This window comes from Polypterus senegalus, chromosome 8 (genome assembly GCF_016835505.1).
Source record: "Polypterus senegalus isolate Bchr_013 chromosome 8, ASM1683550v1, whole genome shotgun sequence".
In the NCBI taxonomy this organism is placed as follows: domain Eukaryota; kingdom Metazoa; phylum Chordata; class Cladistia; order Polypteriformes; family Polypteridae; genus Polypterus; species Polypterus senegalus.
The window spans coordinates 40,739,809-40,766,735 of record NC_053161.1 but is presented as its reverse complement, the minus strand read 5'-3'; the positions used below and the strand labels follow the sequence as shown (position 1 = coordinate 40,766,735).

Here is a 26,927-nt window from a genome sequence, read left to right as displayed (position 1 = left end):
AATAGTTATTATAATGAGTTGGATATACAGAGTATCAGGATTTTAATTACAGTGAAGTTATGAGAAGGCCATGTTAAAGTAATGTGTTTTCAGCAGTTTTTTAAAGTGCTTCACTGTATTAGTCTGGTGAATTCCTATTGGCAGGCTATTCCAGATTTTAGGTGCATAACAGCAGAAGGCCGCCTCACCACTTACAAGTTTTGTTCTTGGAATTCTAAGGAGATCCTCATTTGAGGATCTGAGATTACGATTTGGAATATAGGGTGTCAGACATTCCGATATATAAGATGGGGTGTGATTATTTAAGGCTTTATAAACCATAAGCAGAATTTTAAAGTCAATCCTGAATGACACAGGTAACCAGTGTAGTGACATCAAAACTGGAGAAATCTGCTCGGATTTTCTTTTCCTAGTTAGTATTCTAGCAGCTGCATTCTGCACTAGTTGCAAACGATTTATGTCTTTTTTGGGTAGTCCTGAGAGGAGTGTGTTACAGTAATCTAGTCAACTGAAAAAAAACGCGTGAACTAATTTCTCAGCATTTTTCAATGATATAAGAGTTCTAACTTTAGCTATGTTTCTTAAGTGAAAAAATGCTGTCCTAGTGATCCGATTAATATGCAATCTAAAATTCAGATTACAGTCAACAATCACCCCTAAGCTTTTTACCTCCATCTTGACTTTTAATCCTAACGTATCCAGTTTATTTCTAATAGCCTCATTGTATCCATTATTGCCAATCACTAAGATTTCAGTTTTCTCTTTATTTAACTTGAGAAAGTTACTATTCATCCATTCAGAAATACAAGTCAGACATTTTGTTATTGAATCAAGAGAATCGGGGTCATCAGGTGCTATTGATAAGTACAGCTGTGTGTCATCAACATAGCTGTGGTAGCTCACGTTGTGCCCTGAGATAATCTGACCTAACGGAAGCATGTAGATTGAGAATAACAGCGGACCCAGGATAGAGCCTTGTGGAACACCATATTGGATATCATGTGTCTTTGAGTTGTAATTCCCACAACTAACAAAGAATTTTCTCCCTGCCAGGTAGGATTCAGACCAATTTAAGATACTGCCATATTTCTAAGAATATTATGATCAATGGTATCAAATGTGGCACTCAGATCTAAGAGGATGAGAACAGATAAATGGCCTCTGTCTGCATTTACCCGCAAGTCATTTACTACTTTAACGAGTGCAGTTTCTGTGCTATGATTTGTTCTAAAACCCGACTGAAATTTATCAAGAATAGGATGTTTATTTAACTGCATAATAACTGCCTTCTCCAGAATTTTATTTAAGAAAGGCAGGTTAGAGATTGGTCTAAAATTTTCAAGAGCCGAGGGGTCGAGATTATGCATCTTAAGTAGGGGTTTAATTACAGCAGTCTAAACACAGTCTGGAAAGACCCTCGTATCTAATGACGAATTTACTATGTCAAGAACATTATCAATTAGCATGCCCAATACTTTGAAAAAATTTGTTGGTGTTGGGTCAAGGACGCAGGTGGGGGGTTTCAGTTGAAAGATCCTCATTGTTGGCAACCCGAGTGGCTGGACCAGGCCAAGGGGTCGCCCAAATAACACCTGGCTGCGGCAGATAGAGGGTCATTTCCAGATTGTGGGACTGGACCACGTGTCTGCCTGGGGGGTTGCAAACCAGGATCCCGAGCTGTTTCATTGTGTAGTGGGTGCGGCAACGCACTGTACCAGTGCATGTTCCCCACCTTGACTTGTGTCAACTACATATTCGTAATTTTTGAGGTGTAATTATAAAATATGAATTACCATTTTAATTACATATGTAGTACAGTACATGTTTCTTACCAAAACCTATGCTGTATGACAGACAGCAACATAGCTTTAAAAATAAGCCTATTGTTTACTAAGCAGGAATTTCAACTTCATCTTTCTTTTCTTTTTCCAATTAAAAGTGTAAACTGCTGCATTTTAAACAAGCACACTGTCCAAACTCAAGTGGCATCCATTTTAATTTAAAAGGCAAAATAAAGCTCTGAATTCATTAAAGTAGATTTTCTTGCTGTTTGTCTAGTTGCGAAGGACAACTTCTCCAATTACTTTTTTTCAGTTTATTACTCCACTTTCTTTAATGTAAAGGCTTGTATACCAATCACTTCTCATTAACTGATAAAACAAGCTTCCACTCCCTGCTGTTTGCTTACACTACAGGAAGTGTGCTGCAAAAGAAAAAAAAGCTGATGCACACTGGCTCAACTGCCGTATTACCATGCATAATGGAGCATTGCAACTAAATTACCATAAAGCATATAAAACCAGGGTCTAAAAATATCATTTTTTTGTGAGAAGCCTTTTTACCAATCACTGGTAATCAATCAATCTAGATCAGTGGCTAATCGATTGGCGCACTCCAAAATGCTTGGCTGTATATATGCTTTAACCATCACTCAATGCACTTCATAATGATAGGAGTATGTGCCAGCAATCACTCAGAAAGATGAGAGATTTTTATGGTACTGGAATTAATAGTGTTCACCTCAAATTAGAAAAGGACTGTACCCTAAAGCAGGAACAAATTGAATTTGTTACCAAAGATGTCAGCCACCCAGCAAGCAAGTGCTCAGAGTAATCCTTACATTAGTCGTATTGCCATGTTCTCAGAGGGGACCTACTGCATCCCATTCAAAACCAGAGAGTGGATATGAGGTGGCTGTTTTGGCTTAATATAGTTAAAGTGGGAAAACAAATCTGTAAAAAGTCTCTTCAGTATCAAATACATTTTTTTATTTGTTATTCTTGTGCCCATTGTTCTTAAAGTTAATCGTTAAGGTCATGTTTGAGAAATCAGATATAACTAGATATAGTTTGTAATTTCCTATAATCAAATGGGTTATTCCTGGTACATTCTCATTGATAGTCAATTGTTGTAAAATATTCAACCAAATCAGAACAAATGTGAAATATTTTGGTTGAATATATGATCCTATTGGGAAAATATTTGGCATTTCTTCTGATTTGGTTGAATATATGATCCTATTTCCATTGCCTTCCTGCACTGGTTACACATGTTTTTAAAAGGCACCTCCTATTCTATATAGAATGATCAATACATCACACCGCACTACAGTGTAGGGCGTGGACACCATCCTAACAGAATTATACTGGTTTGTTTTAAATGAGGAACATTAGTAGTACTGACATACTGAGAGAAACAGCAAGGCCTTTACGAAAGCAAAAGTAAATGGACAAAGAAGGATAAAGGAGCTGGGATCATACAGGGACAAAGTGAATTGGGATGCAAAGCAATGCTTTTTAAACAAGCTGGGCCTAATAAACAATGTGGGACCATTGAGCATATTGCATACATTATGTGCATGTTTAAAAGTTATAAATAACTTCAGAACTTTATAAGCCAAAGTCATTCTAGCCAAGGTAAGTTGGCTAAGCCCGTAATACATCTTCATCTACTCTATTATGTTGGGTTAAGCTGTTTTTTTTCTTTCTATTTATGATAATTATGTACTGGTTGATGGACTTTTATATTGTGTGGAATCCTTTGGTATTATCATGAGTTGTGGTTTATTTTACATTTTTCTCTTTTTTTAGCTAAAGAAAGATCCAATCTATTATCCTCTTTAACCTCAAGAATCATTTGTCACTGTGCAGATTCAGTTGTTAAGCCTCTTTCAAAAATATTAAACAATTAATGCAGTTCTATTTTGTTTTAAATGAGTACCACTGTTTTGTGGAAATGTTGCTAATCGGCTGCTACGTGCTATTCCCAGGAGCCTGCGACCTATGTTGTCATTAATGCAACGTAAATAGTCACCAATTTTCCAACTTGAAGGATTCAAAAACCCGTACCGTTTTGTTTTTTTAAGGGCATTGCCATTTTATGTTCCTATGTTTATCATTGCTATGATGTTGCTTGGTAGTTCAACCAGGAGTGTGCTATATGTGACTGGGTCAAAGATATAAAGGTGAGTGTCATGCACTTCATGGTTGACCAAGATTGTGGATACCAACCATTCCATTCCATTTCTTCCCATGATTTGTGTGTTTTTTTTTTGTGTTTACATGTTACAGTTCTCTGACAACAAACTATTTGGTTTGTTGTTTTGAATTTTAACAGTTGGATTTTGTGATCTCCTGCTTTTGACCCTTGCTTGTCATGTGGTTAAGTTCCTTACTCTTGATCCACTTTTACCTTTGCCTCTGCTCCTCAAGTCTGTCCCTGTTTGTAGAACACATCTTGGTGTATGAGAAATCCATTTTTGAGACCATATTTTAAATATGTGGGTATATACCTTAATGATGTTACATATTGACCTGAGATTGACAGTCATAACCTGTCCATGTGAAGGCCATTCTTAAAAGTCTAAAGGAAGTTAGTTTCTCACTTAGCCTAAAAACCTAAATTTGCAATATTAGTGGCCCTCTGTCTTAGTTACTTTATGAGCAAAAGGATAGTAAAAGCACAGCAATGCAAAGAATGTGACATGCTTGTATTTCCAAAATCTAAGACACAATGGTCTACTGTTTTCTTTTTGGGCAGATGATTTATCTGTTAGTTTGTGGTATATCCTGCCCTTTTTCAGATTTATCACATGGTACAAAATCTGTGCACTTCATTGGATTGCCACTGTTTCCCATCATGCACCCAGTGCAGGGATAGGCTGAACCCTCCTCATGGCTCTGAAGTGGAGTTGAGAATGTTATCTTAATTACCTCTTACATTGTGTAACTTTAAGAGATGAAAATAAATGATAAACTGTACCGATTCCAGTAAAAGTACTTATTATTTATCTGCTAATTTTCCCTTTCATGATTTTTTGTTTTGATTCATTTCAAGCTATCCTAAACAATGGCAGAAATGCATAAACCTAATATAGTATATCAAATATAACAAACATGACAGAACCTTTGAAAACAAAGATGAATCGTTGCCAGGTAAACATGGACAAAATGTGATCAAATTATTAGACTACAGCTAATTTGCCTTGTTTATTCTTTGTTACAATATACTGAGATTTATGGAAGTGGAGCTAATTTAAAACATAAGCAGGTTAGCTGAAACTGTTAGCATACTGGCATAAGTAAGTTACCTTGGTATTTATAAAGGAATTCTTCCAAGACAATTTAACATCCTTTCCCCATGTCTGATGATTTTGCTCTATAGTACTCTTCAACAGTACTTCTTACTATTGAAATTGAAAGCACAGAAGTTAAATAAACACAATCTATTACTGTCTAACTAATAGGATGCAGACTTTCCCTGTTATGCGTCACTTCTGAATTTTGGGGAAAGGGCTAATTAACTGATTTATTTACTTTATATATCTTTGTTAATTGTCAAAATAATTTTAAGTGAAATTTATATTGGGGAAAAAAGGGTTTTGTCTGATGGCATTTTGGAAAATATGAAGAACACAAATTAACTTGCATGTGGTCATACAAATTAAATGTTTCTGTGTTTTTAAATAATAAATATATTTATTTCTCTTTCTAGGTGATTGCAATGATAATGATTTCTATTGGAGTATATGCAAGAGTAACAAAACATGTAGGTAGGTGAAAGAAGTCCCACTATGTGAGAATTCAAGAAAATTAAACTTCTATACTAATAAAAGGCTAAGCCCTCACTGACTGACTTACTGACTGACTCATTCACTCATCACTTATTCTCCAACTTCCCGTGTAGGTAGAAGGCTGAAATTTGGCAGGCTCATTCCTTACCGCTTACGTACAAAAGTTAAGCAGGTTTCGTTTCGAAATTCTACACGTAACGGTCATAACTGGAACCTACTTACGTACATATATACGGTCATAGCCTGCAGCTCAGTCACCGTGAGAGGCGGAGTTGCGTCCCCCATCATCACGCCTCCCACGTAATTGAGTGCCTGCCCATATAAGGCTGACCATCAGCAGCAATCCAATAGACACGCTGCCGCTAAATATTCGCGGGTGAAGGACTGTGCTTATGCAAATGACGATGAGATGGTCAAGGATAGACTTGTGTTTGGCACAAACTCAGCGAAAGTGCAAGAGAAACTTTTAAGTGCCGTGTCTTAGCTAACATTAAATAAAGCTGTGGACATCGCAAGATCACACGAGAGAGCACAAGCACAGCTGAGAACCTTCAATGCATTACTCCGAATGGCTCACGTGAACTGACTGTGAACGCAGTACGCAGAGAACAAGCAAGAGCTCCAAAGAGCGCTGAACAAAAAATTCATTACACAAGTGAGAAGGCAGCTAAAGAATATGACGCGAGTGACGCATACAAGCATATTCATAACTGCAGCTACTGCGGAAACAAAGCATGGTGTAAACCTTAAGTTTAAATTAAGTTCATAGACAGGCTGCCGCTGGCGTTTGTCATGCCTACAACAAATACGATATTCGCAAGATACAAGTTTAATGAGAAGATGCAGGGTATAAACGAGACTTTTGATCACTTTGTAACGGAGTTAAAATTGCTGCAACAGAGTTAAAATTGCTGGTGAAGGACTTTGCTTATGCAAATGAATAGGAAAGCAAGGTGTAAAGCTTAACTTTAAATTAGGTTCATAGACACGCTGCCACTGGCATTTGTCATGCCTAAGACGAATACGATATTCGCGAGATATAAGTTTAATGAGAGGATGCAGGGTATAAAAAGAGACTTTTCATCACTTTGTAACAGAGTTAAAATTGCTGGTGAAGGACTGTGCTTATGCAAACGAAGATGAGATGGTCAGGGATAGAATAGTGTTTGGCACAAACTCAGCAAAAGTGTGAGAGAAACATTTTAAGTGCCGGGTCTGAGCTAACATTAAATAAAGCCATGGACATCGCAAGATCGCACGAGATAGCACAAGCAGAGCTGAGAACCTTCGATGCATGTACTCCGAGCGGCTCACGTGAACTGACTTTGCAGGACTGGGAAAGGTAAACCCGTGCATGCAGTGTGTGATGTCTCAGATAAAGAGGAAGACGAGCTGCTTATTGATGCAGTAGGAAAGGAACAACCCTCTGATGCTGAACAAGCCTTTGTAGACATATCAATAGGAAAGCAAGGTGTAAAGCTTAAGTTTAAATTATGTTCATAGACACGCTGCCGCTAAATATTCGCGGGTAAATCCACAACTTAATACCGGGAATGCCTGTTAACATCTTAGATTCACGAGTACCGATTTGGGTAGTGATCACTTCGATGAACGAAACCTGTTATCTTTACAACGGTTGACAACGAAGGTGAGATGGTCAGGGATAGACTAGACAAATACGGAATGCAACTTGAACCTCCAAATACGAACCTGATTGAAAGAAATAATGATAATCAAATCCTTGATGACAGCAACACTCATAACAGTGACAAAACAATTACATTGACAATCATGTTATGTTATTTTTAAAATGTTTCCTTTTCTTTTTCATAACTTCTTTAAAACACTACTTCTCCACTGCGAAGTGTGGGTATTTTGCTAGTCTAGAATATACAGCATGTAATTTTTAGCATGTCTTTTCAATTAGTCTATCTTTTATGTCTGTACATATATACATTTTATTCTTATTTTTATTATCATTGTTATTGTTCATTTCGATAATGCATTTATCTAAGAACACTTACAGATTATTAGTGTGTATATATGTTTGTATATAAATAAATACTTTCTCTGTATGTCACATATGGAAAATATATTGAGAAAAAAAATTGACTTTGGGTTTTTCCATGAAAAAGCATGTTTTGATATCCTAAGAACAAATCCCTTGAGCATTTTGGGACAGATGTATGTTTGTGTTTCTGTGATAAACATTTTGTGTAACTCATAGACAAATTCTTATGAAATTTTGTGGACAGCTTGCACTCCTCTGCCTTAAGAGTTATTCAGGTGTTTAAAGTCGATACCAACAACAGCCAGCGGGCATTCTGAGTTCAATCCAAAGCTTAATGTTTTGAGCTTTTAAAATTTAATTTTTGCAAACCCAGTAGTGGTATTATATCTTACATACATTTTACTAAATTCACACTGTACGCTGTATTCATTGCACTTAATACATTGTACAATGCCCCTATTTCCCATATTAGGAGTTGAACCAGGACTACTGACTGAAAACTAAGAGTCCTAACTGCCGGGGGAAGACTGGGTCAGGCAGTCGTGCCAGCCCTAGTATCTTGCTCCTCAAGGCTCAGTAATGGTCCTCCCAAAATTTTACCCACATAAACCTTATTAAGATTTTTACTTCCACTATAGTCATGCTTGGTTGTATTCTTGGCATTCCTCCTGAGGTCATGAGCGATGGCAAGAGTGCCAGTCTAAAGACCCCAGTAGTCTATCTAATTGGTATTAGCAATAGGTGGTGTGTGCAAAGTGCTGGGGCCTAATTAGTGTGTGCTTAAAGGCTAAAGGTCTCTTTATACTTGATTTGTCTGCATCACTGCAAAGGTTTGCTAGGGTGCATGTGACATAAATTTCATCATCAGTCCTGGCATGCAGACCCTTGTTTCGGCAACCATTTGCCTTTAAATATTTGTAACCTCCCTTCATGATTACATATTACATCTGATACAGGGTACATTCGATTAATACACTAAAACCAAGGCCCATTATCTTAGGAAATTTCCCAGACAAAGCTGTGTAGCACAGCTAGTTTATTGTAGAAATGTAAATATGCAAGCTATGTTCCTGGTCAACTAAAAAAATTATTTTAATGAATATACATTGCTAGTGGAGTTGATTGATCATGATCATAACCTTAAAAGTGGATAATTATTCCAGAAAATAAATGGTGACCATTAGAAATACAAAATAGAAGATTACAAAGTTTCTGTTGCACTGCAATCGTAAACTTAAAGGAAAGATAATTGAGCTTTCACGTTTTAACTAAACAGATCATATCCTGACTTTTTAAAATGTGTATTTTTTTAAAGGTGCTCATTATTTAAAAGTGAATAGTTTGCATTTTCTTCTCATAGAAACTGCTATGGCATGTCTAGCTGTCGACCCTGCTGTCCTGTTAATGATAATTGGAATCGTAATGTTTATGATCACATTCTGTGGTTGTGTTGGGTCTCTACGAGAAAACATTTGCCTATTGCAAATGGTAAGTTTTTAAAGAAGGTATTCTTTGTCTGTATTTTATAGTAAAATAAATACTAGAATAGAATTATTTACCAAAAAATGCAGATTAAGACATAAGCATTTGAACAATGCTCCTTTTATGTTTGTTTCAGTAAAACATCCATTCTGTCACCTATCTAGAAAATCTGCTTCATCAACCAAATTTGTCTTGAATTTAGGTCCATCACAATGGACACCGTTAACCTTTGACTTTTTTCAAATTAACCTAAGAGATGAACGCCTGAAATATACAGATGGGGTGAAAACACATAGTGAGCAGGCCAGAAGTAAAACCTTGTCTCCTGGAGCTGTGAAGAAACACTAAGCACTGTACCACTGTGTCATCTTATAATGGATATTATGGAAAACTGATATTATTACTATTATTATCGATCAGAAACTTTTATTCAAGACAGGTTTTCCAAAAAAAGTAAATAAATAAATAACAATCAAGACATTAAACTGATTAGAAAATAATATGTGCCTGTATGCAGTGACTTATTTTTTTGATCTGTGTCACATATACATATCCAGCTGATCATTTTTAAGTGATTAACCTAATATCCTGCATTTTGTAGTGCACCACTTTACACATCAAATACTATGTGTCCACTTTTACCCATGTTTACATATTAAAAACAAATCAAATTAAAGGTACTGTCTTTGATTTATTTAGATTTCCTGTAATTGTCTTGTTGGTGGAGGGACTGCACAAGAGTAACTTCCTATTAAAGTTTATATCCATATATTTACTGGTAATTCTATGCATTTGGATAATTTTGTATTATTTTAAAATTCCTTTTAATTTGAAACTTATTTATAAATGCATAAATCATTCTGCTTATTAGTGGCAGACTCCCTATATAAAACTTATTTGAACCATATTTCTGTTATCTTTTTTGAAACTATTAACTAATCATTTTTTCCCCCAGTTTTCTGTTTGCTTGACCATAATTTTTCTACTTCAGCTGGCATCTGGGGTGCTTGGATTTGTTTTCTCTGATAAGGTATGCATTTAATCACTTATTATTTAACTTACAGAAGAAATTTTGAATCTATTCATCTACTTTCATGATGCAAAAGAAGTATAATTTTACTGGGTTTTTTCAGCAAATTATTTTAAAAGCAATTTCTGCTGGATACTTAACTTCCATCTTGTATAAGTGCCTTACATTTAATAAAGCATTTAAACTAATCACAAATTTAAAATTGTTTCAAAAAGAAGCAATTAATGATTGTTTTGTCTATAGATATTTTCCTCTTTCCATATACTCTTATTTTATCATTTATGGAGAAAGTGGTTACAATTTAATGACATCAAGTGTATATATTTTATCTTGATCAATTAAATTCCAAATGTCTTTGTTGTTACTGTACACTTCAATGATTACATTATCATAGAATATATTTATGTTCCTTATGTCAAAAACCTGTTTTTTATCTGTAAACCTAAACTAGCTTTTTAGTTATAGTTATCTTTTTATCTGTCCAATTCAAATCCTAGAGTACCATGGTTTATTGACTCAAAGACAGTATATTTTTTTAAAAGGACCGTGAGATACATAAAATCAAAAAAATAACCAAAGTCAAAATTTGGAAGTCACCAGATTTATCAATAAAACCAAAATGAAAACAAGATAAAAGGTCAGGGACAAGAGCAAAAAGTTTGAGAACCAGAAAATCCTAAACAAAGGTCTTTAAACTTACAAAAGAAGATAGTTGCTGAATAACATCCCTTTGATACAAAATGGCTGAAAAGATGACTTTTAACCTGTCGACCACTCGAAGTTATGACCCTAGGGGCCATGCCCCTATAAACTAGGATTGGCATCATGACAGCACAATCCACACAGTGGCAGCATCCCAAAAAAAACAACAACAAAATAGGCAAAACACAAATTAATAAAAGGTTTGCATTAAACCTGACTTCAGAATCAAAATCCATGAGTTTCAAAACCCCAAAAGAGACATATAATTAGCTAGAATTTATTCTGGATGAAGTTTAAGGAATTTATGAAGACTACCCTTTGTAAACCTCAGTGGCTGCAGGTTTTCATTGCAGCCATTCTCTCCATTACTAACTAGTTACTGTTACTAATTTAACATACTTCTTTTGCCTTAATTATACCTGACTTGCTTGATTTTTTTTTTCTTTTTTAAATGGTAGTCAAACAATAAAAAAAAATCAAAACATACTATAAGATGTCCTCTAAGTCAGAGGCCTCAAATTAGTCCTTAAAAGGAGACCATTTGTACCCCATCAATCTCCAATTTAGCTGTTAATGAAACTTGTTGTATCATTCACTGTTGTGTTGGTGTTCTCCTTCTGCTACACTATTCATGGTGAAAGCTGATTTTCCTTTTCCAAGGTCACCAACTAAATTCTTTGCAGACCTCATAGCATATCAATATTGCTTAGACCTTCACTTTTTTCTTTTCAAATGTTTTATTGACAGAGAAAGACAAAGGAGAAAATGGGATATAAGTTAGCGTGGTTATTTGTTGGCTCACTTTGCATCAAATGGCTTGCCTGCTTAAAGAACAAATGAAGCAATTAAAATGCAAGTTAGTTAAATCAAGTTGGTATGGTATTCTCCATTAGCATTAGTCACTGGTTATTAATTAAGTGGCTGGAATGAAATCTGCAGGCACTGCACTCCTCCTGACACCTCTGGTCTAGTGCTTGGGTTTCCTGGTTTTCATCCTGGTTCAAATCTCTGTTTGGCAAACACAGGTTTCTAGTCCTCTCCAACATAATGCTTTATTTGCAAGTAGTGTGATACTTGTGATTAGGACTTAATACTTACTTAATGGTTTGTGTGTTCTTCTAGTGCTACTTGTTCTGGTATTCTTGTGAACTGTTCATCACATACTGAGCTAAAACATGAATAGTGAAGAATTAAAGGTGATAGGGTAAATAGGGTTACAGTGAATTATCTATCCATCCATTATCCAACCCGCTATATCCTAACTACAAGGTCACAGGGGTCTGCTGGAGCCAATCCCAGCCAACACAGGGTGCAAGGCAGGAAACAAACCCTGGGCAGGGGGCCAGGCCACCACAGGGCACACACACACAAAGTCATACACCAAGCACACACTAGGGACAATTTCGAATCGCCAGTGCACCTAACCTGCATGTCTTTGGACTGTGGGAGGAAACCGAAGCACCCGGAGGAAAAACCACACGGACATGGGGAGAACATGCAAACTCCACACAGGGAAGACCCGGGAAGTGAACCCGGGTCTCCTTACTGCGAGGCAGCAGCACTACCACTGCACCACCGTGCCGCCTACAGTGAATTATTTCAACTGTAATTAAATTTACTCTACTAAGAATTCTCTCAGAAACATATAAAAGAGAAAATGTGTCAATAAGGTATTTTCAAACAAATAAATGATTTCCAACTGATTAGGAGGAACGTGGTGAGTTACAAAAGGCAAGTGTGACAGTCCACACTAAACGCGTATAGAGAGGTAAAAAGCAGCAAAACCCTGTGGCCATTCTGAAATGTTTAATCTGAAAGTTAACAAGTAATTCCCATTTAGCAAATAGTTGACTGACATTGTCAAGGGCACTTGAGGCATATGAAAATTGTTTCCCATTCTATAAAAGAATGCCTTAAGGAGCCACTAACCAAGTAAAACAAATGATAAATTTATATGGGAATTTCAGAGGGTGGAGAACTGTAAAACCAAGTAAAGAGAATAATCCTAAATGTTTAATCTGTAAAAGTGAAGAGAGGAAACTTGAAAGTTAATTCACTGTTAGAAAATATCAAGGCATGTGGTAGCTTCTGCCTGCACAAAACTTTCCTTTGAACGTCAAGTATTGATGATGGTGGATCTATACTAATAAAAGGCAAAGCCCTCACTCACTCACTCATCACTAATTCTCCAACTTCCCGTGTAGGTAGAAGGCTGAAATTTGGCATGCTTATTCCTTGCAGCTTACTTACAAATGATAAGCAGGTTTCATTTCAAAATTCTACGCGTAACGGTCATAACGGTCGACAACGTCCGCCATGTTGAACTTTCTTCTTTATGGCCCCATCTTCACGAAATTTGGTAGGCGGCTTCCCTGCGCTAACCGAAACCAATGTACGTACTTATTTCGGTGATATGATGCCACTGTCGGCCGCCATATTGAACTTTTCAACGGTCTTTGTTACTTATGGGCCCATCTTCAAGAAATTTGGTACACGGGTTCCCAACGCTAACTTAATCCTACTTACGTACACATATACATCCATAGCCAGCTGCTCGGTCACCATGTGAGGTGGTGTTGGGTCCCCCATCCCAACGCCTCCCACATTGTTGGCTGCCTGCCTATATAAGGCCGTCCGTCGCTCCGGTCTCTACATTCCCTTCCTTGTTTCGCCACGGGATTCAAGTCTCCCTGCTGATAACTACAGCCTTTTTATTTAATCCACAGCTTCTCCACTGTTTTATTGTTCGTTTATTACGATTATAGTTATTGTGTAGGTATATTAGACTTACTTTACATTGTTCAGGTACCCATTTCCTTTATCATTCCAACCTATCCCCATTAACATGTCTATCGAGGTGATCACCATTGATCAAAGAACTGTCACTTACCGAGTGGTTTCCATGCCCGGAGATGGCACCTACCTTTTCCATTCTCTTTGTTACATATTGCACGGCCATATCAGGCTCACTCTTGATATCCAGAGGAACATTGTGTCTTATGTATTGAATGACTGGGACAGGTTCAAGGTGTGGACTGATGACGGTACAGGAGATAATTATACTACACAGGAGCACTATAAGAGTGAAATGCTTAAGCCCTTCACCTATGGTTCTGCATGTGAGTTGATGGCTGCCACTGAATTGTTCGGTTGTCGCTTTCAAGTGTACCGAAATGACCAAATATTTTACACCTTTCGACAACTGCCAATGCCTCTTAAACATCTTAGATTCACAGGTGACAATTTCAGCAGTGGACACTGATGTTTATGAATGTTTAAACTCTCAAAAGCTGGATGTGAAGTTATCGATGAAACCGGTTGTATGCTTACAACGCTTGACAGATGCCGAATGTCACTTCAACACAAGTCCTACAAATACTATCGTAATTGAAACAAACCATGAAACTCAAACCGATTATGACAGCAGCAATCCAAGCTGTGAGATTTCAGACAAGATTACTGTTCACATGGCCAACTGTACGTTGCATGCTCAAGAGTAAGCTTAGCGCACAGCTTGGTCATGCTACAACTGGAGGGCCGAACTGACAGTGGTATACAAAGAGATCCTTAACAAATAATTCTTGGTATATTTTCCCTCAGTTTAAAAAGGTTTAATTTTCTTCTTAATAAAAATATTAAGGCAGTACTTTGCCGCTGCAAAGCGCGGGTATTTTGCTAGTAATCTAATATGGCTGGAGACCTGTGGAAACTCATAATGGTACTTGAGTAAGATTAATCAGAACAATAGAATGCTAAGAAAGGTGTAATAACTAATAGCTTTAGATTCTACAAAATGTATATTCTTCACAAAAAAGTTTTCAGTATCTCCCAAGCCTTTTAAAATGTAAATATGAGGTTTGTGTTTTCCCAGTCTTGGATGATAACAATATCATCTCCAGACAGAGGAGCAACATCAGCGACAGACTGCTGTCACTGTCCTACTCCACTGACAGACTGAGGAGATTGTTCCTCCCGCACACTATGCGACTCTTCAATTCCACCCGGGGGGTAAACATTAATATTATACAAAAATTATTGTCTGTCTGTTATACCTTCATTGTTATCACTCTTTAATTTAATATTGTTCTTTATCAGTATGCTGCTGCTGGAGTATGTGAATTTCCCCTTGAGATTAATAAAGTATCTATCTATCTATCTATCTATCTATCTATCTATCTATCTATCTATCTATCTATCTATCTATCTATCTATCTATCTATCTATCTATCTATCTATCTATCTATCTATCTATCTATCATCACGGAAGTGAGTTTCCTGGATGACTACATCTGAAAGTCTCTAGGTTAATCAATGTCTGAATATGAAAGTTACTGAACACAAGTAACATGTGAATATTCAGCATTGACAGAGAAATGGAGGTACTTCTCCAGATGTCCATTAGGGAAAGAGTACAGTGTATACACTTCAAATGTCCAGAGAGTTAGAAATAGGTATGCAGCTGTCATTTGAAATTAAATAGTAAGAGATGTACACTGTCCAGTAGGGTTAACTCCCAAGAAAGAGGTTTCTGACATATGCGGCTGGACAGGGACAGGTGTGGTGGTCTAGTGGGTCATTCTGTAACAAGCAGGAAATAAGCAGTCATGTAATGAGTAATAGGGACAAATTGTTTTTCTTCTTAATGCTTAAAGTATAAAAAAATAAAACAAGTATAATTGTGTATGGCCGCATATGAATACAATGTTATAGCAATAACAGAACTGGGTGAAATTCTATTGATGGAGTTGAGTAAGATCAAAAAGGTTTGTACAGTTGCTTGGCCTTTGCATAATAAGAGCTTATATTTGAGTCTGCTTCACAATGGAGACATCTTAATGAAAATATTCGGTTATGAACGAAAGCTGCAAAGAAGAGAAATGACCGTAGAAATGTCCTATAAACCTTGTAAAACATGAAACTGTAAAACAAAAATTGAAAAAAAAAAAAAGGTAGACATGGAAACATTATTGTAATTGGGGGACTTGAACTGCCCAAATATTAACAAGTTATGGAATAAAAGCACAACAAACTACTGTTAATGTCAATATTGTTTCTTAACTCAGAAGGTCAAAACATTATAACCGTGGGAAGAAACACATTTATATTTATTAGACTTGAATAATCAGACTATAGACGTTATTGTACTGTTAGGATGTAGTTATCATAATAAAAGTTTCACAGTATTTCTGCACACTAATACACAAAAACAATTCCTTTATTATTAGTTTGGTAGGTTTTGAGAAACTGTGGCAATGTCTTATAGAAAGAAATTGAGGCAAACTCCTTAGTATTGTTGATTGTGGAGCCCTGGGGAAAACATTTAAGTTTTTTTTCAGAGTACAATTATGAGTTATTTTCTTAAGTAATGAGTCTAGTGTAATTTTGGTTTAGTAATCTATTTTATCTCTTGCTGTTTTTAATGAGGATGCCACATGTATCACTGGGCATCTTTTTTAACAGAAGATTATGAAGGAGATAAAGACTGTAAAACTTAAAATGATTTTGAATGTGGCTGAATAAGAAATATAGACAGCAAAATTCATCCTTGTATCTTTTTCACTATGGTTTATAAATGCATACTCTAAATAAACCTTACTTTTTCCACATATTGATACACACAGAATTTGAGAGTATTGTAATTAATGTGGGGTTAGTGACGCAATGACTTCTAATGTTTTTGTCTCAGTATCTAGCGAGACTTTAGTAGTGCCTTCATAATATTTGTCTATGAAATTAAAATTACTGATATATGTTATCTCTCACAGGCAAGAGAAAAAGTAAGTGAAATTATCAACAATGCTATTGTTCACTACAGAGATGATCCAGACCTTCAGAACCTTATTGACTATGGACAGCAAGAGGTAAATACATGTGTAGATCCTCCACTTTATGTCTGTGAAATAAAAAGGCGAGATTTATTTAAGGCTAAAATCCTTTGAATTGTGTGCATTCTTTACTTTATTAATTACTTAATTTTTACAGATGCTAACTGCAATTCTAAATTATGCACAAATTAGAAATTTCACCCAGCTATACATTTTCTTGAAGTTTATGTATCAATTAAAGCTTTTTACTATACATGGTGGTCCAGATCTAATTATGCAGACCCAGATCGTCTGGATGACAGTTCTTCATGTTGTCAGTTCACACACTTCTCAATGGTCATAAATTCACCTGAAACCCAGAGGACCATTTCATCAACTAGTACCAAGATATGACCCTAACTCCTTTGTAAAACATATACATCCATTTTAAATGGATTTAATTTAATGAAAAGAATGCAGCTCCTAAAGCACTTCCTTGAAGATTCCTAATGTTTTCAGCCTTTTCCTGGTCCACAAAATATGTGGCGACAATATAGCTAAAGTTTTATAATGCCTCAAATATCTTTTAGGATTGGTACATTCGTTCACAGTTCGGATTTGTTCTCCAAGATCCAATAAACATGTTTCTCAAACTTTTTTGTTTCACAACCCACTTTTTCCCATTTAAGTATCTTCACGACCCATGTTTCAACTTGGTACTTCAAGTGTGTTCATCAAAGCAGGGTTCATCAAGCATAATTATTGGAATGGTGACCCACTAGTCAACCCATTGAGGGCAGCCCATGACCCAGTGGTTGAGAAATACAACCCTAAATTACTCTGGCCACATCCTTAGCCTTAAAACCCTCCTTTTCCACTAGAATTTTCTGTCACTGCTTCCCCTAAAATGAGTGTATTAGCTCAATTCAGGATTACTGTACTTAAAAATATTCCTTACAATTTGTGTCATTATCTGAAGCTTATATCAGTTTTTCCTTGTTTATGCTTGGGACAGTCAGTGTAATGTCTGATCTACTCTACTCAGGTTTTATTTGCAAAATGTGAAATGATCTCAGTAACCTCCAGATATTTTTAATTTTGTATTGCATACTACTATATGTTATCTTTCAGTACAACAACCAAATTATTTAATCCATTTTAAATACAAGAATCTGTTTTTGTTAATACACTTTAGTTAAATATGAATAGTTTACACTTTATGTGATACACGTTACTCATCTTATACTGTGTGTGTTTGTACATATAGATATACTGTATATAGATATAATACCAGTAGTCAAGCATGATAGTAGTAGCATCAGGGTTCTGAGACACTTTGCTGTATCATTTAAGGGGCCATGAATTACATTCTGTTTCATAGTTCAAGAGTTCAGAAAAATAATAGGCAATTTGTAAATTAAATCTACAAGGCAGCAGGGTCTTTTCTTTTCATCTATATTCTGTAAAGTAATATCAAATCAAGATTTGAAGGTCCCTAAAATCAGACTTTCCACAACACTATTTATGAATTTATTCCATGTGTCGATGGTTCTTTCTATGAAGAAAAACCAAACATTTGTCTGAGCTTAACAAGTTTCTAAACATGTATCTGTGCTCTTGCTAAAGAATTTGTATTAATGTGACATCTGAGATCTACCATAAAATTCCTTTCATAATTTAAAAAACGTCAATCTTGTCGGTCTTAATTGGCATTTTCTTTTACAGAAAAGGATCATTTGCTTCAATCTCTCCTCACAGTTCATACCTCTTAGTCCTGGAATCAGCTTAGTTGCTCTCCTCTTTATTTTCTTTAGTGCTGCTTCATTTTTACAAACTTAACCAGCTTACTGAATATGTGTGTGCAGATAATATATGTAAATTAGAGCAGTGACTCCAGCACTGTTCCCAGAGGGATTGTACTTTTAACAACACCTAATTCTGAAAAGATTCCCCTCACTATAACCCTTTACTTCCTCTGTTTGAGAATCTCACATTCTTGCTTCTTTTATTTTGATTACTGACTTTTTATGTGGTACCTTACCAAAAACCTTCTAATAATCAAGATAAACAATAACACATTCCCTACTTTTATTGTATGTTTTTGCTCCTTTAACATACAATTCCAGCATATTAGTGAAACACAACCCTCCCGTCTAAATCCATGTTGACTATTTGCTACTATACCTGTTCAGACATGTTCTCCTGGATGTTTTTCTTAATTACTTCCATTAATTTACTGGTGATGCATGTTATGCTTACTGGCCTACAGTTACTAGTATCAGCCCGACCCTTTTTATACAATATTTGTTGTCTTTAGGAATTCTTCTAGTGCACTCAGATACAGTATGTACTCACTAACTTTCTTAAGCATTCAAGCATAAATGTTATGTGGTGATTTGTATGATTTCAGCCTATTCAATCCAAGCAGCACTTCTACCTCAATAATTCCCACATTACTAAGTCCCTTCTTATTAGTACCCATTATGTTTGAGAGGTTCTTCAAATGTATACATTTCAGCAACATCCAAGTTCAGAGAATTTGCTGTTTCACTATCCTTAAATTCTGTCTCACCTTTACAGTTCCTAATACACTTCTCCCTCTCCTTGACTGTTCCTTTACTACTAAAATATTGAAAGAATCTCTTTAGGTTATCTTATGCTTCTTGTTCAATACCTTTTCTGCAATAATTTACAAAATATGGAGGTATTTTGTAAATAAGACAACAACAAATGTTTTCTCATGACATTGTAACTAAGTACAGTATGTGCAAATGGAAAGCTAACTGATATTATGAGTGAGATTAAATATAAGATTAGAAGAGCAAATAAATAACTTTGAGACAGCCAGAATTTAGTCCACAGCAAACTGCAAGAAGTTAGTAAATAATAACATAGAATGTTGAAGATAAGTGAAAGATGTAGTTGAGAAAGCCTGCTGAAGTCAAGCTCATAGAAACCACAAAAGAGAACAAAATATTTTCAGCAGTGCTTAATTTGTAGATGATGAGGTACTGGAGCTCATAGTGACTGCTAAGGGGTAGAATGAGGATGCAGCTACAGTGTCAGATTGGGGCACCAGAGTGCAACACTAGTAACACTGAATTATGCTATTGGCCTAATTGAGTAAATATTTTAAATTAGTCCTGTTTACATGTATACCAGCACACATAGATTAGTATTTTACTTGGATCTCTTACAGTCTTACATTTCTCTGCTGTCCACACTGTGCAGCAGTCACATGCAGTTTTTGCTCTCCTTCGTCTGATGCATCTTCCTCCATGCTGCCTTGCTTCTGTTCCTTTTGTCTTTCAACCAATTTCACCTGCTGCACCACACTGGAACCAGCTTGTTTTCATTAGGCTGACCCTCTAATTCATTTTGAGGTTTCTGATGACTGACGAAGTGATTGTTCAGTGAACTGTTAACTATGTGCTGCCTGCAGAGCTGATTAAAAAGTGCTGTATGCTATAAACTTCACAATGTTTACAAAAACAGAACTTAATTATGTGATAATAAATCTGTTTATTATTTCCATCATTGATGAAATGAACAAGAGATACTGTGCACTTTGATGTTCCGATGTCTCTTAAATTTACTTTTAAACACCACTAATGTTCTTAAGGAATAAGTATCGTTTTTTGTTGTGAGATTATTTCAAGGAAACTTTTAAATTCAGTTTGTTCAAAATAAAAATATTCAAGTTAAAAAAAGACATTTTGCATCTGTATTTAAAATTGTATTCCTTTATTCCACCACTGTTGGGACCTGGATCATGTAACAAATTAAAAACACATACATGCACACAGACAAAACATCCATTAGACTGAGGAATGTTCGTGTTTGGGCCTCACCTAGCAAATGGATTAAGGGTAAGTGAATTCTGGGGTACTTACTGTAAATATGTTTAACAATTATGAACTGCAGTGCAGCTGTTTCTGGCTAAGCCCTTTTTGTTTTTATAAACCCTCATTGTATAACAAAATGCAGCATTCCACAGGAAGCACATGTAGTATTTTTTGGTAAATATTATTTTTACTTATTGTGTTGTACCTGTAAGTATAGTAAGCTTAATATCTGGAGTGAAAATGGGTATTCCTTTATTTCTAAAAGTATGCTGCTATATTTGTCCTTTGTGGTATGATAAACACTCCACCTTCATTGTCATTTTACATCTTACCAAACTCCTACCCTTGCATACCAAACATAAAAAACAGTCATGAAGTTGTCCTGACAGATTCTTAGAGCCCTTCCTTTAAAAATATTAAATCCACTGAAACTAAGCTTTTTATATGGTCTACAGCCTGTCTACACCATTTACTGCAGGAGTTCATGTCTGGATGGTGTAGATCAAATATTATTTGGACAGCCTTTAAATCAGGGCTATTCAATTACAAATTCATTTGAGCCAGATTTTCAAACCAAGCAGCAGGTAATAACATATTTTAAAACCACACAAATGAATGTATTGAAAAGCAAGTAATGTTTATTCATTGTTTCCCTTTTAAACTTGGCCACACCTGACACAGGCACATCAAAAGATGCATAAACAAACAATAAAAAAGTTAAAACTAGACAGAATCTGAGGTTGTTTCAATACTTTTTTTTCTACTTTTGGAATAAAAAAAATAAACATTTTGGTCATATCTGATCTAGGCACATGTCAAAGTGCATATAATCAAAAAAGTGCATAGTATTAACAATAACATTTGTTTACCTTTTGAAACAGAATCAATATTTTGGTCATATATGACCCTGGCACATCACAAAGTGCATTTAACAGAAAAAATATCAATGCGATCAAAGTGCACAAACCCATAATAAGTGAAGACATAACTATAACAGAAACATAGGTTTGTTTTAAATCACCACATGTGTGATTAGCAGTGCCATTTTTGTAAACAAAAGGGTGACGATATGCATATGTTGCATTTGGATAAAGTCTGAGGTGCTGTGAAGGTACAGTATATAGAGGCAGAGAGTCCTAGCGCTACATGTTTTGTTTATTTGGTGAAGAAAACACAACATTTAAAATTTGAACTTGACAAATTGTCAAGTATAATAATAATTATCCTTTACATTTGTGTAGCGTTTTGCTCACTAGTCAAAGCACTTTGCAAACTCCACGCACAGAGGGCCCAGGATGTAAACCCATGATCTCCATATTGCGAGGCAGCACCACTACTATTACACCATGTGCATCAGTGTATTGTGCTGCATAATATTGCGCTTGATAGTTTAAAATTATAAACACAGATTTTTCCAAAACTGAAGAATATTAACAGCAAGTTAATAGCATGCTCTACATTCTACAAAAAAATTGTTATGTAGTCCCGCAAAGCAATTAGTGCTTAATTTGATTGGGTTTTAAAGAAAATTCCAAACCTTTTGCATGTCTTCATCAAATACAGTCTATCTAATTTGTTGTTTGTTTTGAGTGTCAATGGCTGATCATTGTCCTGGTAACAGCCATGAATCCGCAGTGTGTAAGTGGAGGGACAACCATTCATATGAAAAAAAGTGTGGAGACAGTGCTTGTCAGTAATGAGTCTGCCATTGGGGTAATAATTAGATTCATCTGCAAAACCCCATGCTCATACTCACTTGATAAAACTGGAATACATCTAAGACTTAGCACACAACTTATTACAGAATATGTAGTCATTAGTGCATACCTTGAACGTGAGCATTAGTAGGGTTTGCGCCTTAGGTACCAAGTTGCCCAAACTATTCTGTAATAACTCAGTAATTATTTACCACTCTAATGCTGATCTTTCTGATCATAAAATTACGGAATTTGAGGGTTCCTTTAGAATGCCCCTTTTTCTTGCATAATTTGGTTCAAAAACTAATCGGCACATCACCATCTCATAACAGGCTTAAGTTTCGAATTTGGTATTTTTCCATCCAGCCATTCAAGCTGTAGACCATCCTCAAGAAACTGACACACAGACACACACCACACACAGACACACACCCATCATCGAGATATTGATGTTTTTGGTATCGAGGGATCCTAAAACATTGAGATCCATCGAAAACCAGAGATTCAAATTTTTGATGAATATAAAGCTCTCGCTTCACCCCCAAAGCAAAAATCACTCTATCATAGACTACTACCACCACTTCTAGAGACATAACAATGCACTCCATTGTGGGTTAAATGTTGCAAGGCTATGCAGAGTGTTGCATTCATGGACTGTACTACTGTAGGAATTTATGTAGGAATTTCTGTTTTTCTTGTTTTGTTTCTGCATTTCTGGTGGGACCACAGGTTGGGCCACTCGAAGGTTGCCATTTCAAAAGGCCAGCTTTAAATCTATTCCTGTCTCTGCAAGTTTTCCTTTTTATAAGTATGTACCACAGGGTACCGAGCTGACATTCCTACAATATGGATGTTACATTCAAACAGATACAGATAATCATTCTTTTTTTTTTCAATTTTTTCAATTTGGAGTTTTTTTTTGTTTTTTCTGTCCACCCTGGCCATCGGACCTTACTCTTATTCTATGTTAATGTTGACTTATGTTTATTTTTTATTGTGTCTTCTATTTTTCTATTCATTTTGTAAAGCACTTTGAGCTACATTTTTTTGTATGAATATGTGCTATATAAATAAATGTTGATTGATTGATTGATTCTCTAGATTTCTGTTCTTCTCCATAAGTCATTGTATTTTATAAAGAATGTAGGAAGCACAGATTTTATGTATTGAACAGTTATTTTTGTTGTGATTATTACTTTTTCTCTAGTTTCTTTGCTGTGGTGGCATCTCTTACAAAGATTGGTCTCAGAATATATATTTCAACTGTTCAGCAGAAAATCCCAGCAGGGAGCGCTGCTCTGTTCCCTTCTCATGCTGCCTGCACACAACTGATAAGGTAAGCAAGTCAATAAACCAAAAAGAATTGTGCATGTATTCACCTTCAGTCAATAATGCATTTAAAAACTGATGTAAATTCTTAAGTAGTTACAGTACATACCGTTATTGATGTGTCCATGGATATTTATAGTAGGAGATATTTTGAGCATAATTTATAAGTTAGTAATAGTAGGCTGTTATGGTATTATGAAGAAAAACAATTAGTCCTACAAACATCATTGATGTTTCAATAACAAGAAAGATGCAAATATTTAAAAATTGATCACACAGTAAGTGAAAACCAAATTATTATAATAGAGCTCAGAAAATGACAGTGTGTATCTATACTAATAAAAGGCAAAGCCCTCACTCACTCACTCACTCACTGACTCATCACTAATTCTCCAACTTCCCGTGTAGGTAGAAGGCTGAAATTTGGCAGGCTTATTCCTTACAGCTTACTTACAAAAGATAAGCAGGTTTCATTTCAAAATTCTACACGTAATGGTCATAACGGTTGACAACGTCCGCCATGTTGAACTTTCTTATTTATGGCCCCATCTTCACGAAATTTGGTAGGCGGCTTCCCTGATGTATGTACTTATTTCGATGGTATGACGCCACTGTTGGCCGCCATATTGAACTTTCCAACGTCACTAATTTTCCAACTTCCCATGTAGGTAGAAGGCTGACCCCATCTTCACGAAATTTGGTAGGTGGCTTCACTGCGCTAACCAAAACCGATGTACGTACTTATTTCGTTGGTATGACGCCACTGTCGGCCGCCATATTGAATTTTCCAAACATCACTAATTCTCCAACTTCCCGTTTAGGTAGAAGGCTGAAATTTGGCAGGCTCATTCCTAACAGCTTACTTACAAAAGTTACGCAGATTTCATTTCAAAATTCTACGTGTAACGGTCTTTGTTACTTATGGGCCCATCTTCAAGAAATTTGGTATGCGGGTTCCCAACGCTAACTGAATCCTACTTACGTACATATTTACGTCCATAGCCTGCAGCTCGGTCACCGTGTGAGGCGGCGTTGGGTCCCCATCCCAACGCCTCCCACGTTGTTGGCTGCCTGCCTATATAAGGCCGGCCGTCACTCTGGTCTCTACATTCCCTTCCTTGCTTTGCCACGGGATTCACATCTCCCTGCTGATAACTACAGCCTTTGTATTTAATCCACGGCTTCTCTGCTGTTTTATTGTTCGTTTATTACGATTATAGTTATTGTGTAGGTATTTTAGACTTACTTTACATTGTTCAGGTACCCATTTCCTTTATCATTCCAACCGTAGTCCCATTAACGTGTCTATCGAGATGATCACCATCGATCAAAGAACTGTCACTTACCGAGTGACTTTCCATGCCCGGAGATGGCACCTACCTTTTCCATTCTCTTTGTTACATATTGCACGGCCATATCAGGCTCACTCTTGATATCCGGAGGAACATTGTGTCTTATGTATTGAATGACTGGGACAGGTTCAAGGTGTGGACTGATGACGGTACAAGAGATAATTATACTACACAGGAACACTATAAGAATGAAATGCTTAAGCCCTTCACCTATGGTTCTGCATGTGAGTTGATGGCTTCTGAATTGTTAGGTTGTCGCTTTCAGGTGTACCGAAATGGCCAAATATTTTACACCTTTCGACAACCGCCAATGCCTCTTAAACATCTTCGGTTCACAGGTGACAATTTGAGTAATGGACACTTTGATGTTTATGGATGTTTAAACTCTCAAAAGCTGGATGTAAAGTTATCGATGAAACCGGTTGTATGACAGTTGCCGAATGTCACTTCAACACAAGTCCTGCAAATACTGTCGTAATTGAAACAAACCATGAAACTCAAACCGATTATGACAGCAGCAATCCAAGCTGTGAGATTTGAAACAAGATTACTGTTCACGTGGCCAACTGTACGTTGCATGCTCAAGAGTAAGCTCAGAGCACAGCTTGGTCATATTACAACCGGAGGGCCGAACTCACAATGTGGTATACAAAGATATCCTTAAATAATTATTGGCATATTTTCCCTCAGTTTAAAAAGGTTTAATTTTCTTCTTAATAAAAATTTTAAGGCAGTACTTCGCCGCTGCAAAGCGCGGGTATTTCGCTAGTTTTAAAATAAATTGCATTTATCTTTTTTTACCTTGCATTGCAGCTAATGGTGTTAGTGGCATTCATTGGGAACATAATGTGTATGTGTTTGTTGACATAAAAGTACTCTATCTACTGTATTGTAATTTATTCTAGGATTTGTTTCTCAAAGTAGCTTTTCCTACTATTGGGTGCACAGAATGATCACAAAAAAGTGATTTTTTTTCATACCAAGTCTTTTTGCATACTTCCAAATGCAAACACAATGTGAATCATGTTCTGGTATATAGAGTAGAGGGTATGATTTCATGGCATTAGTTTTTAGACCACTTTGTCATTTTTAATTTTGCTTCAATCCAGCACATTCTTTATTCATGTTAATGCTCTAGGTGCCCACATTATCATATCATATGGAAAATTAATATGGTCAGCAACAATGTTAAATGAAGCCTGCATGGTACAAGTACAGCTTTGCTCAGAAATGGAAAAAATGGCAGAATTATTTGGTTATCTATGTTAACATTTTTGAAGAAAGTTTGAATGTTGTTGCAGTTTGCACACATTGCTTAAAGAAAGGTATTTTTTTCAGTTTATATATATATATATATATATATATATATATATATATATATATATATATATATATATATATATATTTATTATTTAACTACTGATCAGATACTAAGATTATAACCTCTTTGTCACACTTTTGACTAATTCCCTGCTTTATACAAGTTCTCAGTATAGCATTCAGTGTATGTTTTATTTCACCATTTAATATGTTTTTGGATGGAGTTATGATCTTAAAAGTGAAATAGATTTGAGAGCTAAAATAATTTTGAGAACACATGAATTCCCTGTTATTAGTTAAATATCAGTTGAAAATATGGATGAAATCCAATCTACCTATATAATAAAATATAAACTTAATGAATTGTTTCATGTTTATAACTAAAATGTGCCTATTTATATATAATAGTAAATGATGGGATTTAACAAGTTTTCCAGTTGTAAAGGCTAATAAAGCGCAAAAAAGTGTAAAATATAGCTACCCTGAATAATGGATAGAACTTTATTAATAAGGTTTAAGGTTTCTTTATTTAGTCATGTTTACACAAGAAAACATGAAATTTGCCTTCCACAGGTGGAAATTTGGCTTTTTACAGAAGCTTATTAAATAAATAAATAGGTGCTTAGATAAATGTATATATTGTAACCACAAGGGGATGCCATTGAGCCCCAAACCACAGACATAGTAATACCCAACACAATTCCAGGTTCAAATAAAGGAATTTACTTGAAACAAACACCTTCTTCATATGAACACTAGTAAAAATGCAATATATCATTCTCA

The 26,927-nt window shown here is 35.8% G+C and overlaps 1 protein-coding gene across 2 annotated transcripts in view; it reads left to right on the top strand.

The window, feature by feature from the left end:
- The window catches only part of tspan33a (tetraspanin 33a), a 62,701-nt gene that overhangs the window by 23,487 nt on the left and 12,287 nt on the right, over window positions 1-26,927 (top strand). The window contains exons 2-6 of one of the 2 annotated variants that reach the window (XM_039761006.1): window positions 5,494-5,551; window positions 8,944-9,071; window positions 10,057-10,095; window positions 16,563-16,658; window positions 23,351-23,479. In XM_039761006.1, coding sequence (XP_039616940.1) covers window positions 5,494-5,551; window positions 8,944-9,071; window positions 10,057-10,095; window positions 16,563-16,658; window positions 23,351-23,479 — 450 coding nt within the window. Of the gene's footprint in view, window positions 1-5,493; window positions 5,552-8,943; window positions 9,072-10,020; window positions 10,096-16,562; window positions 16,659-23,350; window positions 23,480-26,927 lie in introns of both variants that reach the window. The other variant, XM_039761005.1, reaches the window with a different exon arrangement.